General features: G+C 40.4%; 1 protein-coding gene across 11 annotated transcripts in view; it reads right to left on the minus strand.

Annotated features, from left to right (window-relative positions):
- The window catches only part of LOC132392693 (E3 ubiquitin-protein ligase HECW2-like), a 305,761-nt gene that overhangs the window by 208,688 nt on the left and 78,936 nt on the right, over nt 1-18,137 (minus strand). For all 11 annotated transcript variants that reach the window (XM_059966929.1, XM_059966924.1, XM_059966920.1 and 8 more), the window contains one exon: nt 5,637-5,968. In XM_059966929.1, the coding sequence (XP_059822912.1) occupies nt 5,637-5,928 (292 nt within the window). In that variant the 5' untranslated portion in view covers nt 5,929-5,968. The remainder of the gene's footprint in view (nt 1-5,636; nt 5,969-18,137) is intronic.

Below are 18,137 nucleotides of genomic sequence, written 5' to 3' on the forward strand. Positions count from 1 at the left end.
CAACCTTAAAACTGAGATGTAATTGAGCTGCCACCAACAACGTTAGGTCCCCAGTCTCCAATATTTTATTGGAAAGCTGTGTCAACCCATCTGCAGTATGTGGCACAAAGATCTCTCCTTCCCAATCTCTGGCCATTGGAGGAAGGAGGTTGTAGAGGAAGTGTGATGAAAGGCTATCACAAAGGGTAGGGCATATTGTGGTTTGGGGGAAGAGAAAGATGACTGATGTGATGAGAAACACATCAGGCAAAGGGATTTGAGGAATAGAGATGAGAGGAGTTTTGAACGCATGTTAAAAAAAAGGATTGTGAATTGCATCGCTGTTGTGGTGATCAATGATGGTATCTCGTCATAGAGAGCATCCTCACATTAACCATTGCTGTCTGGTTTGTTGCAAAATCCTCTCACAAAATACAAAAACTACAGGGCAGCAGGTAAAGTTGTTGACTGCAGTCTACCATCACCCAGGATTTGTATGTGTCCAGGACAAAGAGGGGGGCAGGAAAAATCATTGTGGACAACCCACACAGCAAACTACCTTTTCCAAAGCTGACTTCTATAAGTGTAATAGGGCTATTTAAAAAAAACTGTTAAAAGTTTCATCCCATAGAGAGTTAATCTGATCAACCACTAGTCCCCCCCACCCTCCTCTATCTATTACCTCAGTCACTGCATTGTAAATACTTCGAACACTTTTTCTAATGTTTACATTGTAAATACATGCTAGTATTTATGCATATTTTATTCTGCATATGTACTTCTAAATTTATTTTTATATAATTCTTTATTCATTTTTAAATCTTTTTTATTAATTATTATTGAAGATTGACAAAAAAAGATACATTAAGTCAATATAAATTAGCAAATAACTGATTAACAAAGCTAAGCAATATATCAATAATAATAAAAAAGTGTTAAGAATATTTTTTTGAAAGAATAAGAAGGGAAAAAGAGAACCCCTACTAACTTTTTTAAAAAGCAAAAAAAAAACATTGGGAGCACAACCCTAGAGCTTCGTCACACAAACTTCCATATATAAAAAATTCTTTATTCTGTGTAATTATTGGATGTTGTTTTTGTTGTATGTAGCGCCAACACACCATAGCAATTTCCTAACACATGTAAATGTATATGATGAATAAGGTGATAATGATTGCTAATGGGACTAGCACACAATGGTACAGAGTGTGGTGGTGTGGTGGGATTGAGCAAACGGGGTCATCGAGAAAGGTCTGAGGTCTAAAACATTAATAAGAAACCCACCTGAGCAAAGATCAGTCCAAACACTGATCTAATCTGACTAATTTACCCTTTCATCCATTGACATACCCTTCATTTACACTGCTTCAGAGTTTAGGACCCACTCAGAATGACTTCACCGAACATACCCAGACGCAGCTGACACACAAAAAAAATTGATGTGCAGAGTCAGCGGGCAAATAAATTCCTAACTGGAAGATTTACTCTTACTCTAACTATTAATTTCTTCCTACTTACCCTAACTGGACTAAAAGGCAAATGTACCAAAATAACTCTTAAGATAATTATCACTCTGATATACAACATCAATACTTAACAGCTGAGCCATAGATTTACATAATGGAGGAGGTTTGCTTTGATGGCTGTTAACCTTTAACAAGGGTCAACAGCATTTGATGGATAAATTATTGGCAATTGCCATGATATAGTGCATTGATGGAGACTTCTGTGATATAATCCCCACCTTCTGCTGATATTTACCAGCAATTTAATCTTTACGTTACATCTCCATCTAAATGTGCAATGAACAATTTATAGTAATTTGCAATAAATCATATGTACAACAGAACAGTCAATATAGCTTAGAAATACAATTCTGGCGGCGTGAATTAATGAGTCTGATGGCCTGGTGGAAGAAGCTGTACCAGAGCCTGCTGGTCCTGGCTTTTATGCTGTGGTACCATTTCCCAGATGGTAGCAGCTGGAACAGTTTGTGGTTGGGGCGACTCAGGTCCCCAATGATCCTTCAGGCCCCTCTTTTTTGCATACCTGTCACTGTAAATGTCCTGAAGAGTGGGAAGTCCACATCCACAGTTGGAACAGGCATGTAATAAGGATAATGACACAATTGTAATAGGGGCTTCAATATGCAAGGGGATTAGGAAAGTCAAGTTGGTGTCGGACCACAAGAGGGGGAGTTTGTTGAATGCCTACAAGATGGATTTTTAGAGCAGATTGTGCTTGAGCCCACTCGGGGAAAGGCAATCTTAGATTGGGTGTTGTGTAATAACCCAGATCTTATTAGGGAGCTTAACGTAAAGGAACTCTTAAGGAGGCAGTGATCATAATAAGATTGAATTCATACTGCAGTTTGAGGGGGTTTGTGCAGTTGATGCACAAGTTACATGCATCAATATCGCAATGGAATAAAGGGAATCACTGAGGAATGAGAGAGGAGCTTGCCCAGGTGGATTGGCAGGATATACTGGTGGGCATGACAGCAGAGCAGAGATGGCTGAAGTTTCTGGGAATAGTTCACAAGGTGCAGGATAGATATGTCCCACAGATGAATAAGTGCTTAAATGGTGCAGGTAGGCATCCATGGCTGATAAAGGAAGTTAAGGACTGCATAAAAGCCAAGGAAAGGACATATAAGGTCGCAAAAGTGAGTGGGAAGATGAATGATTGGAAAGCTTTTAAAATCAAACAAAAGGCAACTAAAAAAGCTATAAGAAGGGAAATGTTAAATATGAAGGCAGACTAGCCAATAATATAAACCAGGATAGCAAACTTTTTTCAGTTATATAAGGAGTAAAAGCGGGGTGAAAGCTGATATTGGACCACTGGAAAATGATGTTGATGAGGTAGTAATGGGGGACAAAGAAATGGCAGATGAACTTCATGGGTACTTTCCATCTGACTTCCCCGTGGAAGACACTAGCAGTGTGACAAATGTCCGTGAATGTCAGGGAGCAGGAGTGAGTGCCATCGCTATTGCAAAGGAAAACGTGCAGGGCAAAGAAAAAAGTAGAAAAAGTAAATCTTGTGACAACATTTCTGTCAGCCTGCCAAAGCAAGCTGGAATCTAATCATATTAGAATCAGGACGGTGGTTACATTCAGTTTACAATCTACTACACTGTGCACTGTCAGAAACATTATCAAACAAGATGGTTGCAATCAAATCCACTTTACACCAGAGAATCACCAAACTCATCAATCCATAACAGTTGTTTGCATTATGGACTGAAAGAGCCTAAAAAACATTCTACCTGCCTGTACACTCAACATATGAATGCTTTATTTTATTGACACACAGACCTAACAACACGGCAGAATTATCAATTCCTTAAACATCTACTGTTCCATAACATAGGATTCCATCAAGTTGCTATTAATGAGGTGCGATTTTCAAGCATGTTAGAAACCTATTGAACTGCAGCAATGGTAAATGCTAAAAGTTGTCCTCACCTGAGGTACATGCACATACATTTCCATTAGAAGCTCCTGGATGTCAATCAGGAGAAAGTAACTCTCTAATCCAGACATGCAATGTGACATTCTATTTCATCGCTTCAGTTATTCATTGAACACACTTACTCACCCATTAGAAAGAGTAATTATATTACATGGACACAAGAATGTGCAATTCAGTGACACACTAGACCTCCTGCTGCCTTAAAGTATAATACCAAAATGTACTCAGATGGCTCTAATCACAATACAAAAAAAAATTCAGTGTTCTAAATAAGACAGATACTGTCTTATTATTTCATGTTAATATTCATATTTTAAAGTTTCCTGGGAATCTGCTTCAATAGATTTGCTGTGTCTGTTTGAAATGCAGATTTGGGTAGCAGATCAATTATCATTCCCTTCCTCCCCATACCAATACAGTGCCCACTTTCATCTTGACAAGAGCATAGTTGAGACTCTGCTTGAAATCAAGCAGTAGTAAATCAAGGGAACTGGACCTGCTGTGTTTTCTAGAAGACAATTTGCCACTCTTTCAAGAGGCCTCTTCAGTTCTGATCCATGGTAGGTAGTTTTCCAGCTTATAAACTCCGAGTTGTTAAAAGGTATTGCAATAACATGAGGGTCGTTAAGTGTCATAAAAGTAATGAGAGGGTCACAAGTCTTATCTTTGCATGAATGGAGGTGTGAGCTGTTGTGGAGACACCAGGGTAAAGATGTTAGGACTGTATTGTAAGTAGCTGATAGGTTGTGTCGTACCCCACTCCCTCTGTTCACGGATGGATTTTCCAATTTCACAAAGATGGTTTCTTTACCCGTCTTTCAAGCCACCTGTCCCCTGTCCAAAATGTGCACATTGTTATCATCAAAGGAGTGTCCCTTGTCCTTTAGCCAGACCTTGACTTGAGGTGTAAGCCCTCCTATGTTGGACAATTCATTTGTGAAGTGGTTGTTCTGTCTCACCACAGATACAGATCTGTGCAGTTTTCATTGCATCGGAGAGCATCTACAATATTGCTCTGGTTGTTTGGATGTAGGATCCTTGGAGTGGACAGTTTTCTGTCTGAATAGTTTTAAAACAACAAAGATTCAATGTTTGTTGAAAATCCTTCTGAGTTTCTTTGAAACTCCAGATACATATGATGTGACTGTACTTTTCCATCTGCCTTGCTCCTTAACTCTATCTGATGGACTGATGTCCCTGCTGGTTTTTGATGTTCAGAGAAACTCAAGGATTTTCAACATACATACACCAAATCCCTGTGTTTTTGACCTCAAGTCAAGACCCAGCTGTACAGCTACATCTAAAGGACAAGGGACATTCCCTTTGATGATAACACTGTTGTGGTGAACTACGTGTGCCTGTCTGGACACGCCCCCTGCTGACTGCTCCTGTGGCTCCTCCCACAGGCCCCTGTATAAAGGCGATCTGAGGCCTGACGCTCGGCCTCAGTCTCCAGGTCATAGTATGATGGACACTCACTCCTGGTTCCTTCTTCCAGTCAATAAAAGCCGATATCTCGCCTTACGTCTCAGAGCGAGTTATTGATGGTGCATCAATTGTGCACATTTTAGTCAGGGAGGACAGACAGGTGGTTTGAAGGAAGGGTTAAAGAAGCCATCTTTGTCAAACTGGAAAACCCATCCCTGAACAGAGGGGGTGGGGGACGAAACCACCTATCAGCTACTGACAATGTAGTCCTAACATCTCTACCCCGGCATCTCCAGCATTCATGCAAAGACAAGACTGATGACCCTCTCATTACCATTCTGACTCTTAATGACCTTTATGTGATTGCTACACCTTTAAACAACTCAGAATTTATCAGCCAGAAAACTAAGCACCATGGATTAGATCTGAAGAGGCCTCTTGGATGAGTGGCGAAATGTCTTCTGGACAACTCTGCAAGTCCAGTTGCCTTGATTTACTACAATGACCTGGATGACTGAGAACCGTCACAGACACTCTACTTGAAAGCACCTCTTCCCCCTCTGTGGAATGGTAGCTAAGAGGCCCAATAGGAGGATGCACCCACTGTTATACTACTGATTAATAAGTGCTCACAGGAGCACCAGAAACTTCGCAAGAAGCAAAAAAGGCCATTCAAAATGCTTTCCAGACTTGAGTAATAATTTCCAAAATAATCTTTGAAAGAAAGATTCAAATGCTGAAATGTTGTTTACCTATGTGATAGAGTCCAATCCAGTCAGTGGGGTCCACTTCCTCTTTAATATCCCAGTAGATAATTAGATTCTCTGCTTGTCCAAGTGTGTACTCATACATGCTAGCCGTTAGGCTCGACCGGCTGTCTGAAGTCACCAAATCCGTATCACTGTTTGCCCTGTGGAAGTTCAAGTTCTCTGATCTGGTGCTCTGAGAAGCCAGGCTCTGCAAGTTTTCAGGACTCAAGGTATAACGAAGCTGAGGGTTCCGGCGACGTACATAAGACACATGTTCCCTGGAGGAGCCTGCCATTTTGGTGGTGCCTTGAAGTCACCTCCTCCACAGTTGATCTCTGTGCAGAAGGGAAAACAAGCAGTCAGTCAGTTCTGTTCAGTAAAATTCAATCAACATTGCCAATTTGTATTCATATTTGATTTCATAAGTAATCTGAGTATCCAGTAAACTTCATAGCATATTAACATACACAGCACAGCAAACTTTCTGGTTGTTTTCAATATTACCTACTGAAGAAAGCAAAGAAACACCATCTAATGAAGCTTTCTTTTATGAATTGATGCAGCAAAATCCAGTGCATGTACAGCTGGAACACTCCACAACCCACTGAGCATCTTTAAACACTAGACATGCAGATCCTTAGCAGTGCAATATATAAGATTTCAAATGGAAATAAATTAAACATATTTATCCAGTCACAAGATCCATTAGTTTTGGAGGAAGTTTGTTCTCTAAAGATTTTTGAGCTGCAGTAAACATCTCTCATTGGAAATATAACCAATCAATAATCATCAAGGTACTGCTTTCAGTCATTACAAGCTGTTTACCAACTTATCGTTGAAGAAAGCAGTTTCAGATCCTGCAAGGAAATCCTTCAACTAGTGTCATGTATGAATTAAAACATCTCAGTAAAATCTTTAACAAAATCTGTGATTTCAAACAGAAAGCTTTTCTTGCTCAGACTGGCTAAAGAAAATAGAACAAACATTCCTTTCTACTACAATATTTTAATGAAAAATTGCATTAAAATATTTGATGGCAATGATAATTTCCAGAAAGCACATCCTTGATGACTATTGGGAATCTACATTTAGAGTCTCTTTTTTAAATTGATAGGACGTATAGTTGAATAGTAGTTGATTTAACTCAGGTAATGATAATGTCCATGTATAAAGTAGGTATTAAAAGATATTGTACATTATTGTATTTTCAATAATGATGGCTCACTGTAGACTCAACCCATTAATCTGCTTACAGGCAACCAACTCAAAAATTTATAATAACAGCTTAATAAGCACGTGGGTTCAAGAATCTGTTCCTTCGATAGTCTTCCTACTCTCTCATATATCATGCATCAATCATTTGACTGGACTTAATTAACTCTTTTCACTATATCCTCCATCAACTATTCTACTGAACTACTAAAGAAACAAAAAGTCATTACAAACTTAATACAAAATTTGAAATGTTTCAACTTCATTCCATTTTCAGATGGGTATTTTTAAATATTATATTTAATGAGTCAGACACATATTTTAGCTAATAAAACAGTTGATGATTCTACTACTAAATTATATCAAATACACTAAAACTTCCATTTTAGTGAATTTCAGTAGAAAGTAATGTAACCAATGAGTCAGCTTAAAATTACAGATGATTTGTGATATGAACCGACAGCAAATATTTTATTTGAACAGCAGATTTAGGCAAAATTCATTTTCAGCCTGTAGATCAACTCAGCTTGAATGGTAGGTTTCAAAGGAACTATTAATCTCAGTCCCCTTGGCCTCTTGTGCTTGTCATTTCACCATCTGCAGAAATATATTAATGGGAGGAACAAGCAAAGTATGTCCACTGGAAGCCCAATGCACTGGTACGGACTGACTCTGCCAATGTCTCTTGATGCCATTTCAGGATGTTGGTTTCCACATCTCTCTGACAGCAACTCAACAAGAAAGATCAGCAACCTGCTCATAGAGCACATAATAACATCAGACTTCTTTGCCAACAGCAATTCAAAAAGATATGAATGTTTAATGTGGCTAGTGAAGCACTATCTTTTCTTTTTGTCACTTGAGGTGCATCGGCTTGTGTCCTTCAATCTCAAAGATTATATCGGCATGAATTTAATTTTCTATCTGTAAGCACTCAATTCGTTGGCCATATAAATTTTCCTCAATTGCAGCAGTTCAGTGTTCAGAACATGAAACGCAATAAAAAGGTAGACTAGTTCTGTACATTGGTATCAATTGGTACAGTTTCTACATAAGCCTTCAGTTAGAATAGACTGTGTTACATAGATAGTGCAAGTAACATGTCTACAAAGCACAGCCACACAACATAAAATAGCTTCCTTTGTGGCTCATGGACTCCACAAGTTTGTTCCATTGCTGCGGAGTCAGATGTGATAATGTAAGAATATTGAGGCAGGGACGTGCAGGAGAAAGAAAGTATATTTTTGGTTTGCCCAGTTTACTTATTAATATTGAGAATTAGCTATTAACTGTGACTTTTCAGTGAGAGTGGAGTGTCCCCGCATAAAAAAATTCAAAGTCCATTCACAGCATTTCCCCTCCAATATTAGTGCAAGGAACAATTGACCCAGCAAATAACTTAAACTTAAATTAAATAAATAGACTACTATTTAAAAAATGCAAAAAATGAGTTAATATGCTCATAAACCAATGCAATTGAAGCAAATTATTTGAACTTTGCTGTTCTTGCATACCGTACCACCTGAACCAACATTATCAACAAGCTCTCAAGTTGCAATTTCATTCAAACCTACACCTGCTCTATCCCCACACCCAGTAACCAAAGAAATTAATTTTAAAAGGTGACTCACATCTCTTGCATGAAATATGCTACCTGTACCAACACCTTTGAAATGTTGTCAGTAGTCACAAAAACCTTCTTTTGCTCAGTATTTCTTAACATGGCAAAACTCTTTTCCCAAATTTTCTCCAGCTGTCAAGCTCGTTTAAAAATCAGCTGGGGACAACTGAAAATCTAAGGCTGTTTTCAGCTCGTAATGTTGTGGGCTTCAGACATCCATAAAGTTCTCCTGAGGCTATGCAATTCCTAAATTGGGTCAAGATCTACACCATCAGCTCAACAAGATATATACCGCGCAACAGCAGTCCTACTTCGTGATCCACACACAGTATTTTAGGTAAGCGATTGACATGTTTGCTCTTGCAAGTCCCTGCCTTCAAAAGCTCCACACGCGCAAACTCACAAATGTTATTTACCTAGAAAGTTACCAAAGTGCCAAGAATCAACCACAGCTCCACATTTCTCCCGGTGTCAGCACTGATCAATGCAGCTGCTTTTCTCAAAAAGGATACTTTAATTTTGACTTTTTTTTAAATATAGAGGAAGTAGAATAGAATTTTGCCCTTGTTTGTCCTCACAGAAAGCAGGTCAAATCCAAATGGCTAATTATAGACCAGTCTACTCTCTCAGTCACCAGCAAAGTGATGGGAGGTGTCATCAGGGTTGTCAGGCAACACTAACAATACAGTGCCCAGTTTGAGTTTCAACACAATTACTTCATTCCAGACCCCATCGCACACAGGCCTGGTCCAAAAATGGACCAGGCTGAATTCCGGAGCGAGGTGAGAGAGATTGCTCTTGACATCAAAGCAGCATTCATTAAGTGCAGCATTAAAGAACCCTAATAAAACCAAAGTCTCCACAGGCATCCATCAGACACACCAATCACTGGAGTTCTGTCTCTTGTAAAGGAAGGTAGTTGCAGTTGTTACCAACCGTAACAATCGTCCCTTAACAAAGGAGCACCTTCACCCACCAGCAATAATATTGAATGGCCATTATTAAGTAGAAACTTAACTGACCCAGCCAGATAAACACTGTGGCCGAAAAATCAGCTCCTGCAGCGAGTGACTCACCTCTCAACATCCCAAAACCTTTCCCACTATCTAGAAGATACAGGTCATAATGGTGATGGAACAATCCCCACTTGCCTGTATGAGTGCAGTTCCAACTCAGTGGAGGCTCACTTCATCCAGAGTGGTTCAGAAAGAGAGACAGAAAAAGCAGGAATGCATGTTGGTTTAACATTCAAAATGGGAATTAATCCAGTTGGAGCAGAGTATTTAGAAAAATTCAGGATAATCAAGGACAACGTGCATTCATGCAAGAAAAATCTTGTTTGACCAGTTTATCAGTCTTCCTTGACTGTCGTCTTTGCTGTGGAAAAGGGGAAATGGATGGATGGGTAACATTTCTAGAAGGCATTTGATAAAGTGTCACAAAGTTATTGTGGGAGATAAAAGCTCAGCATAGAAGATTGGCTAATTAACAGGAAGGAAAGGGTAGGTATAAATGATTCCTTTTTCTGGATGGTGATGTGTAAAAAGTGTTGTGCCACAGGGATTGGTACTAAACCTTTCATTATATAAATAAGACACCAAAAATTTCCAAAAGACACAAAGGTAAGTTGGAAAGCAGGTTGTGAGGAGGATATAAAGAGGCTTGACAAGTCAGTGGGAGGGCAAAGAAAAGGCAAAAGCAATATAATGTGGAAGTATTTGAAACTTGAAAATCGTGCCACACAAACAAACTCTCACTCAACATCAGCAAAACCAAAAAGCTGATTATTGACAACAGGAGGAGGAAACCAGAGCAAGTCCTCAGAGCAAGGTCAGAGGTGGAGGGTCAACAACTTCAAATTCCTCTACATTATCATTTCAGAAGATCCATCCTGGGTCCAGTACGTGTTGCAGTGACTCTACTTTCTTTGCAGCTTGCAAAGGTTCGGCATGTCATCTAAAACTTTGATAAACTTCTATAGATGCATGAAGAGTATACTGTACCGACTGGTTTCACGATAGCCTAGTATGGAAATACCAATACCCTTGAACAGAAAAGCCGACAACAGTAGTGGATCCAGCCCAGGCCGTCACAGGTAAGTGTGCTCCCCACCACTGAGCACATCTACAAGGAGTGCTGTCGCAGGGAAGCAGCATCCATGAACAAGGACCTCCAACATCCAAGTCAAGCTGCCATCAGGAAGGAGGTACAGGAGCCTAAGGTCCACACACCGGGTTCAAGAACAGTTATTACCCCTCAACTACCAGTCTCCTGAACCAAAGTGAATACCTTTCCTTTCAAGAACTAAAACTCCTGTTCTCACTATTTATTTATTTATTTATTTATCTATTTATTCTTTTTCTTTCTTTCTTTCTTTCTTTCTTTCTTTCTTTCTTTCTTTGTGTTTGCACAACTTGCCTTTTGCACAATGGTTGTTTGCCCAATTTTGGGTGCAGTTTTTCATTGATTCTAATGTGTTTCTTTGTACATATTGTAAATGCCCACAAGAAAATGAATCCCAGTGTAGTATATGGTCATACTTTGATAATATACTGACTTTGAACTTTGAACCTGTTCATTTAAGCAGGAAAAATAAAAGGAAGTTTATTGTCTAAATAGTAAGAGACTGAAGATGAATCTGGGTATATTAGTAGATAACTTGTATAAGGCCAGTATAAAGGTACTCCAAGTAGTCAGGAAAGCTAACTGTTATCTTTTATTACTAGGGTAATTGGATTCAAATGTAGGGAGGAACGTAAGCTCATTCAGTACCCCATATACAATACTGGTCTCCTTATGATGTAAATCTGTTAATGCAACAAAAGCAGCTCAGAAAAGCTTTACTAGGCTAGTAACCTAAATCAATGGCTTGTCTTGGGAGGAAAGGTTCAAAAAGTTAGTTGTCAGTTGATTGAAATACGGAAGATCTTGAGGGGTCTTGACAAGATAGATATAGAGAGGATATTTTTCTTATGGAAAAAGCTAGAATTAAGAATCATTGTTTAAAAATAAAGAGTCACCCTTTAAAACACAAGGGGGGTGATCCTTTCTTCTCTTTCAGAGAGTCAGGGGTCTTTCATACTCTCTTACTTAAAGGGTGGTGGAAGCACAGCCTTGGAATACTTTAATGGCAGAGTAGATAGATCAGTGATGAGAAAGAGGCAAAAAAGTTTCCATGGGTAGACAAGAATAGAGTTGAAGTTATAGTCAGAGAGTGGGGCAGGCTTCAGGGAGTGAATGGCTAACTCCTGTTCCTAATTTTGCTCTGCCACCTGGTATCCCAGCTAACATCCCACGTATCATTGCCTCCACCACTGGTGCTAACGTCCACCAACAAATGTACAATTACCCCAACTTGTGATCATTCCCTTTACTAGTCCCACAGCAACACTCAACTTCCATGGCCTTGCAACTCCATACTATTGTTACATTGGCCCTTACACTAACCAGAGCTATTCACAAGCAAGATAAAACTGCACACAACAGAAAGACAAGCCCAACCACCGACTACCATGATAGACTTCTGATAGCTTCTAATGACGCTACATGTTCTGAAGCATTTAAAAAGTTTGAAACATTTAAATTTAAAAGTTTATTGACAAAACATTTGATAGCACATTAAAACTCATTAATTAAACAAAAATAAAATTACTTTCTTGAGCAAAGATCATTGAACACATTCAAATGATGCACACACAAAGTGGGTGAGCTATGGCTGCCATGAAATTGTATATTCCAATAGAAAGTGGAAAGTCACATTCCTGTTCTGTATTAACCCACTGTAATGTGCATAGGAGACTATAATACACTGATTGCAGAAGGGCGCTCTGTTAGGTTTTGCGCAAGGGAGGGGTTGGGGGTTTCTTCTATGGTTTTCTGTACTTTTGGCCATCTGAAGACAACAAATCTTAGAGTTGTATTCTGCATACATACTTTGATAATAAAATGATCCTTTGATACACTGACACAGAAACACAGTACAGCCAGCCAGCACACCACAGAACACCACAGAACCACCTGCCAACCATCAGCTTCATCCAGCCCAGTATCCCTTTGAATAAGCAACCTCAATGAACAAACACTTGTATCTGTTCAGCAGTGTGAGACAGGTATAAGGCTCTTAAATAATTCCTAAAAAGAACTCTGCCGTTTCACTAAAAATGAAACACAAGGTTAAAATAGTGTTGAGTTGTGATTTGGTAGAATCCACAGCGCTGTTTCATCTAGCCTCAGAAAAGAAAACTAGTACTAATATATAATGCTACTCCAAGCAACTCATGGCTTAAAGTATTTTCATTTAGCTGTGTGTCAAAATATACACTTCATGAACAATGCTGCTGCTTGAAATATCTTAAGCTGACAGTACTCTTCCTATGAACAAATAACAAGGCATTAAAAAGAACAGAACTAAAAAATTACTGCTTGCAATTTACGATAAAAACTGAAGACTGGTTCTTGTTTGAACTAATATCTGCTACGTTCACATAACTGCAGAATACTCCCTGAAAGAACATCCCCTTGGCCTCTGGACAGGACAGAAATCTGCCCAGGAAGGCCAAACTTTAAGAAAAACCTAATTAAGTTGGGCAGCAAAAATCCTTCCCCAATTACTAACCTATGCACAACTACACCATCACCTCTAACTGGCTACCTACAAGACTGAACAGAGATGGTAATAAAACATTCCAGAAATTTCATCACATCCTCTTCTTGTAGGTGTTTCTCTTCCTGACTTCAACCAGCCTTTAAAACACAGCTTTGTCACTCGGGCTTGTTGTCTCCTTCCCTACTGGCCCAATGTGGTTTAATCATATCCTTATCTTTACCCCTTCGATACCTGATAGCTGAAGCACAGCAGTGGCCATCTGTCATTACTCTGTGGGCAGGGTCACAGAAAGGCAGCTTTGTTTCAGGTTCGCCGGCAATAGCTCACATTCTATGCCATGACAGTGGGTAATCCGAAAACTCTGACAACAAGTCTCCCGGTCCCTCTCTACCTGATTGGCTCCAAGGACCTCACCCCAGTGGCAACCCCTTCTGGACTGTCCCTCTGACCGTTGGCTTATCCATTGAAAAGGAGCAGCTCACGTGTGTCCACTCCCATTCTGGCCTGGAGTGGCTGCCTTTGAACACTGTGCACAATTTCTTCTCTTTCTCGGTCTGTCTTGCCATCACGATGGAACTTGATGACTCTGCCGTAACTTGGGTCCGTTCTCATTTATCTTCCCAATATCTTTCTATCCTGATCTACATAACTCATCATCAACCTCCTGGAACCAACCATTAACATTTTGTTCACAGCTTGCACACCTCTGTCTTCTTCATTTGTGTTCCTGTTCTCTTTCATCCACGAGTGTGCTTCCACCAGGACTGGTCAGATGTAAGGCAATGGGCTGATGTTCTCTATTATGACATTGTTACTGTGTGGATTTGATCCCCTGATTATTTTTTAAAAAGAGAGAGCATGGAATAGGCCTTTCTGGCCCTTTGAGCCATACTGCCAAGTAACCCACCCGTTTAACCTCAGACTAATCACACATCAGTTCACAATGACCAATTAACCTACTAACCCGTACGTCTTTGGACTGTGGGAGGAAACCCACCGCACACAGGAAGGAACGAACAAACTTGCTTACAGAGAACGATGGAGCTGAATTTCGAACTCTGATGCCCCGAGCTGTAATAGCATCACACCAACCACTATGCTAATCTGGCACCCCTGTGCGGGTGACAAGAAGGTGAGTCATTTGGTTTAACCTGAATCCAGTGTTTCCACTGGCTGCCTTGCCAGGTCTGTACACAGACACAGGTGTCATTTGTCAGGATAGCCACCTGTGATCCTATCCAGCTGGGAGTGAATCCTGCCTTTTCAGATAGCTCCCTTACCACAGTTTGGCTCTGGGTGAACCATCTTCTCTCCTTCAGGCTCTCTCTCATCAGCAATACGTTGCTGATGTTTTGCTGGGACCCTCAACACTTGAAGATGGCTACAATGGCCCTTCACGTCATCTTACTAAATTATCTAAACCAGGTGAGGGTAGCCGATGGGTCTCAAACCCTCGGTGAGACAGAATTGTCTATCCTGGCATGTGAAGACAGACTCCTGTGGATTGAGCAGAAGGTCCAACGGTCAAGAAGGCGGTCTCTGCAAGCGTGGTGGAATGCGTAGAGTACAACAAGACGCCGAAGATGTCCTGGTCATTCACTGTGCCTAGTCCCATCTCCAGCCATCTGGACTCTTGTCTTGCCACTGGATCCAGATGGGAATTGGGAAGAGAGAGTGAGGCTGACGCTGTGCAACTCTCCCTCATTTAAATCCAGATCACCATCATCATCATAATGGTGTCGAGTTCTTCATTGACGACAATGAACGAACAACTAAATTGGCACCAGTAGTTTCTTTCCATACACTTCCAATTTCTGTCATCGCATGTTCTTCTGTTGCTCTCTTTGTCCCGTGACCCGCGCATATATTCCCTTTCTGCACCTCACTCTCTCCTTTCTGGCATATCTTTTCTTTCATCGCTGCTTCTTCAGCAGGATTGCTTCTAATAGTTCTTGACTGTGCTTGACCTCCTGACAAGATTGCCACACATTGTCCTGTCCCCCCACCCTGCTTGTGGCTGCTCTCTCCCTGTGGGCTGTGTTAGCTGCTCTGTGGATCATACACGTTTTCGATCCGTCTCGTCCACGATACTTCTTTCCTAAATCTACAGTATGATAGTACCTGCCTTTCTTACTGTGCCTATCTCTTGCAGTACCCTCATTGTACAGACAAACACAAAAATCCACAGCTAGTTACACTTCCTCAATCTCAAGTAGCTGAGACTGATGTTTCTCTGCCTTCGAGTTTTCACCTCTTACACTGGTAACGTAAATTGCCTCTCCAGTCACGGGCAAGGGTAGATCAATTATTGATACTGACAAATCTGTGTCGACTAACATTTCACATTGCTGGCCCCTAATAAACTTCTTGTGTATATCTGTGGGTGACCACTACAGGCAATGGAGGCTACTGCCAGCCATTTGTCTGGCCTGGGTGCTGTCCTTGCCAGCTCTATGATCCAATCAGCGATCAGATCGGACAGAGAGAGCTCTGTTGTGGTTTCTGTCTGATTGGATGAGTGAATCTCACACCTTCCTACAACCATACCCTGAGCGGCCACAGCTTTTATATACTGTACCTTGAAGAAGGGTCTCAGCCCAAAACATCAACAGCTTGTTCATTTCCATAGATGCCCGCCTGACCTGCTGAGTTCCTCCAGCATTTTGTGTGTGTTGCTTCGGATTTCCAGTATCCACAGAACTCCTTGTGCTCATCAGCTGTGTCTATTCTGGCACTCCCTTGTTGGGTACTCCTGTTGCTGGCACACAAAGCAAGTCCTCTGTGCAATCGCAGCAGCTACAGCCACTTTACAACTTCTCTTCCTGCTCCAGTGGTCTATCTCCCAGTGAGGTAAGTCATTCTCATTGCTATCTCCAAATCTAAAACTTCCTGGTGGGCTGAGCACAGGCCTTGCTTCAGCATTTTCAGGAAGACTAGATCGTCCCTCCTGGATTGTCCATCTCTGAATACTCCTCATGTGCTCGATATTTACGTTCTGCAGGCTCATTAGTTCTCTGAACTACTGACATTATCATTCCGCAGTAACTCTCACCTCCCCCCAGCCACTGACTCACTTCGCCATCAAAGCACCGATATCTCTCTTCATTACTGGCACTCCCGGTAGCTGCCTTTGTACCAACAGATATAGCTGGGTACAACTTCTCCTTCAAATATTTCCACACTAATTCCCATTTTAGGCAAAATATGAGGGATGGATAAATATTAAACAGTATGTACTTAAAACCACAGAGTATGTACTCTGCAATCTTCCACTTCTGTCCAGCTGGAGTCATGATGCCTGTTGTATTCCTTTCCATATAAAGGTCTGTTACCACAAAGTTTCGAAACACATTCACAAACAAATATGCTCTGGTACAGTTTCCCCAAACGTGTATACTCACACTCTCTGACATCCCAAACGGTCAGTAAACTTTATTCCCAACTTGTGGCCCTGTTTCATCAAACTACCAAAAATGTTTGTTCCCTTACACAAACACACACTTTTATATCTCAGACAAGAGAAATATCTGCCGATGCTGGAAATCAAAGCAACACACACAAAATGCTGGAGGAACTCAGCAGGCGAGGCAGCATCTATGGAAAAGAGTAAACAGTCAACGCTTCAGGCAGAGACCCTTCATCAGGACTTTTATATCTACCAGTTCAGTTCTCCACCATGTTTGTTGATACTTTGTGACCCCATGGTCAGTGACCTGAACTGATCTAAGCGTGGGTGGTACTCTTGAAAATACTCTCCCCCTGAGACTGCTTAAGTGGGGATGTACACAGTGGGTCATGAACGTATCCTGGATAAGCCCCCAAATGTTGCGACTGTGATCAAAATCACTGGAGAGGCATTGAAATTGCTGATATAGAAGTCTTTATCTCCCATGGAGACTCAAGATACATTACATTTTTATACCCCAAGATCAATAGGCCATTCAATAGTTTCAATAGTTATAATGACAGAATTTATTTCAATACTTTGGGTTGACCATGCTTCCTTTGAATTACATATCTACAGGGGGAGACACATCTGAATGTTCAAGAGTCTTTGGGTAATTAACACAATCCTATTGTTTTAATGTTTAGCTGGTGCATATGCAAAATTAATCTGTGGGTCAGCCTATGCTTTTACCCTTAATTTACTGCTTGCAGTTACAATAAAAAGTGAAGACTGGTTCTTGAATTGGTATCTGCTATATACACACACAGAACTCCAGAATACTCCCCAACATTAACACTTTGCATCATCAGCAATCAGAAACCATCTATTGTACCTTCTGTCAAGAACAATTAAAAAATACACGACCAAAACTGGTAAAAATTACAACTTGAAAACACCCAACAGCTCTCTCTGTAACTTACCAGTGCTGAGCTGTGCCCAAGTCTCAAAGTTTGCTTTGTACAACTTGCTTTCCCAGCAGCAATGGCTAGAACATAGACAGTTCACAAAAACTGCCCAAGCTTTTTAGAAAGCTTTTTAGAATTGACAATGTTATGATCAGGACCAATCACAGGTAGTGAAATTGTCTGCATACTAAATTAAAAAAAACACCTATGAGATGCAGCCAAAACAAGATGTAACAAGCCACAGTAGAGGCATTTACTGGCAATGCAGAGTTTCTAACAGCAGAAAAAAGAAAATTAAAACCAGCATACCCTAAGCAAGAAACTATCACAATAATAACTATCGAGGGAGAGCCAACATTGAAAGAGCATTTGCAAGAAAGAAAGTAAATAATACATGGGATGAATACAAACATTCTATTGTAGCTATTCACATATACACACTCTTATCAACTAACAAGTTGGACATCTGTCTATTCATAAAATACTCAGATTAGATCTGCAAGCCATCATCCAATTGAATCTGCAATTTAAATACAATCCAAGAAAGAATATAGTGACATTGAGTCTCAGTTGGATAGCAGGAACACTTAGCTTTCTACATCATCTAAAATTTATGAAGAAGCATTTCTGACAGAGTTCGAAAATTTTATTAATCCTGGGTCTATAAGTTTTAACTACTGCCAGACATAAATTAAAATGTCCTGCTTGCACA

Source organism: Hypanus sabinus, chromosome 4 (assembly GCF_030144855.1).
Source record: "Hypanus sabinus isolate sHypSab1 chromosome 4, sHypSab1.hap1, whole genome shotgun sequence".
NCBI classification, from domain to species: Eukaryota; Metazoa; Chordata; class Chondrichthyes; order Myliobatiformes; family Dasyatidae; genus Hypanus; species Hypanus sabinus.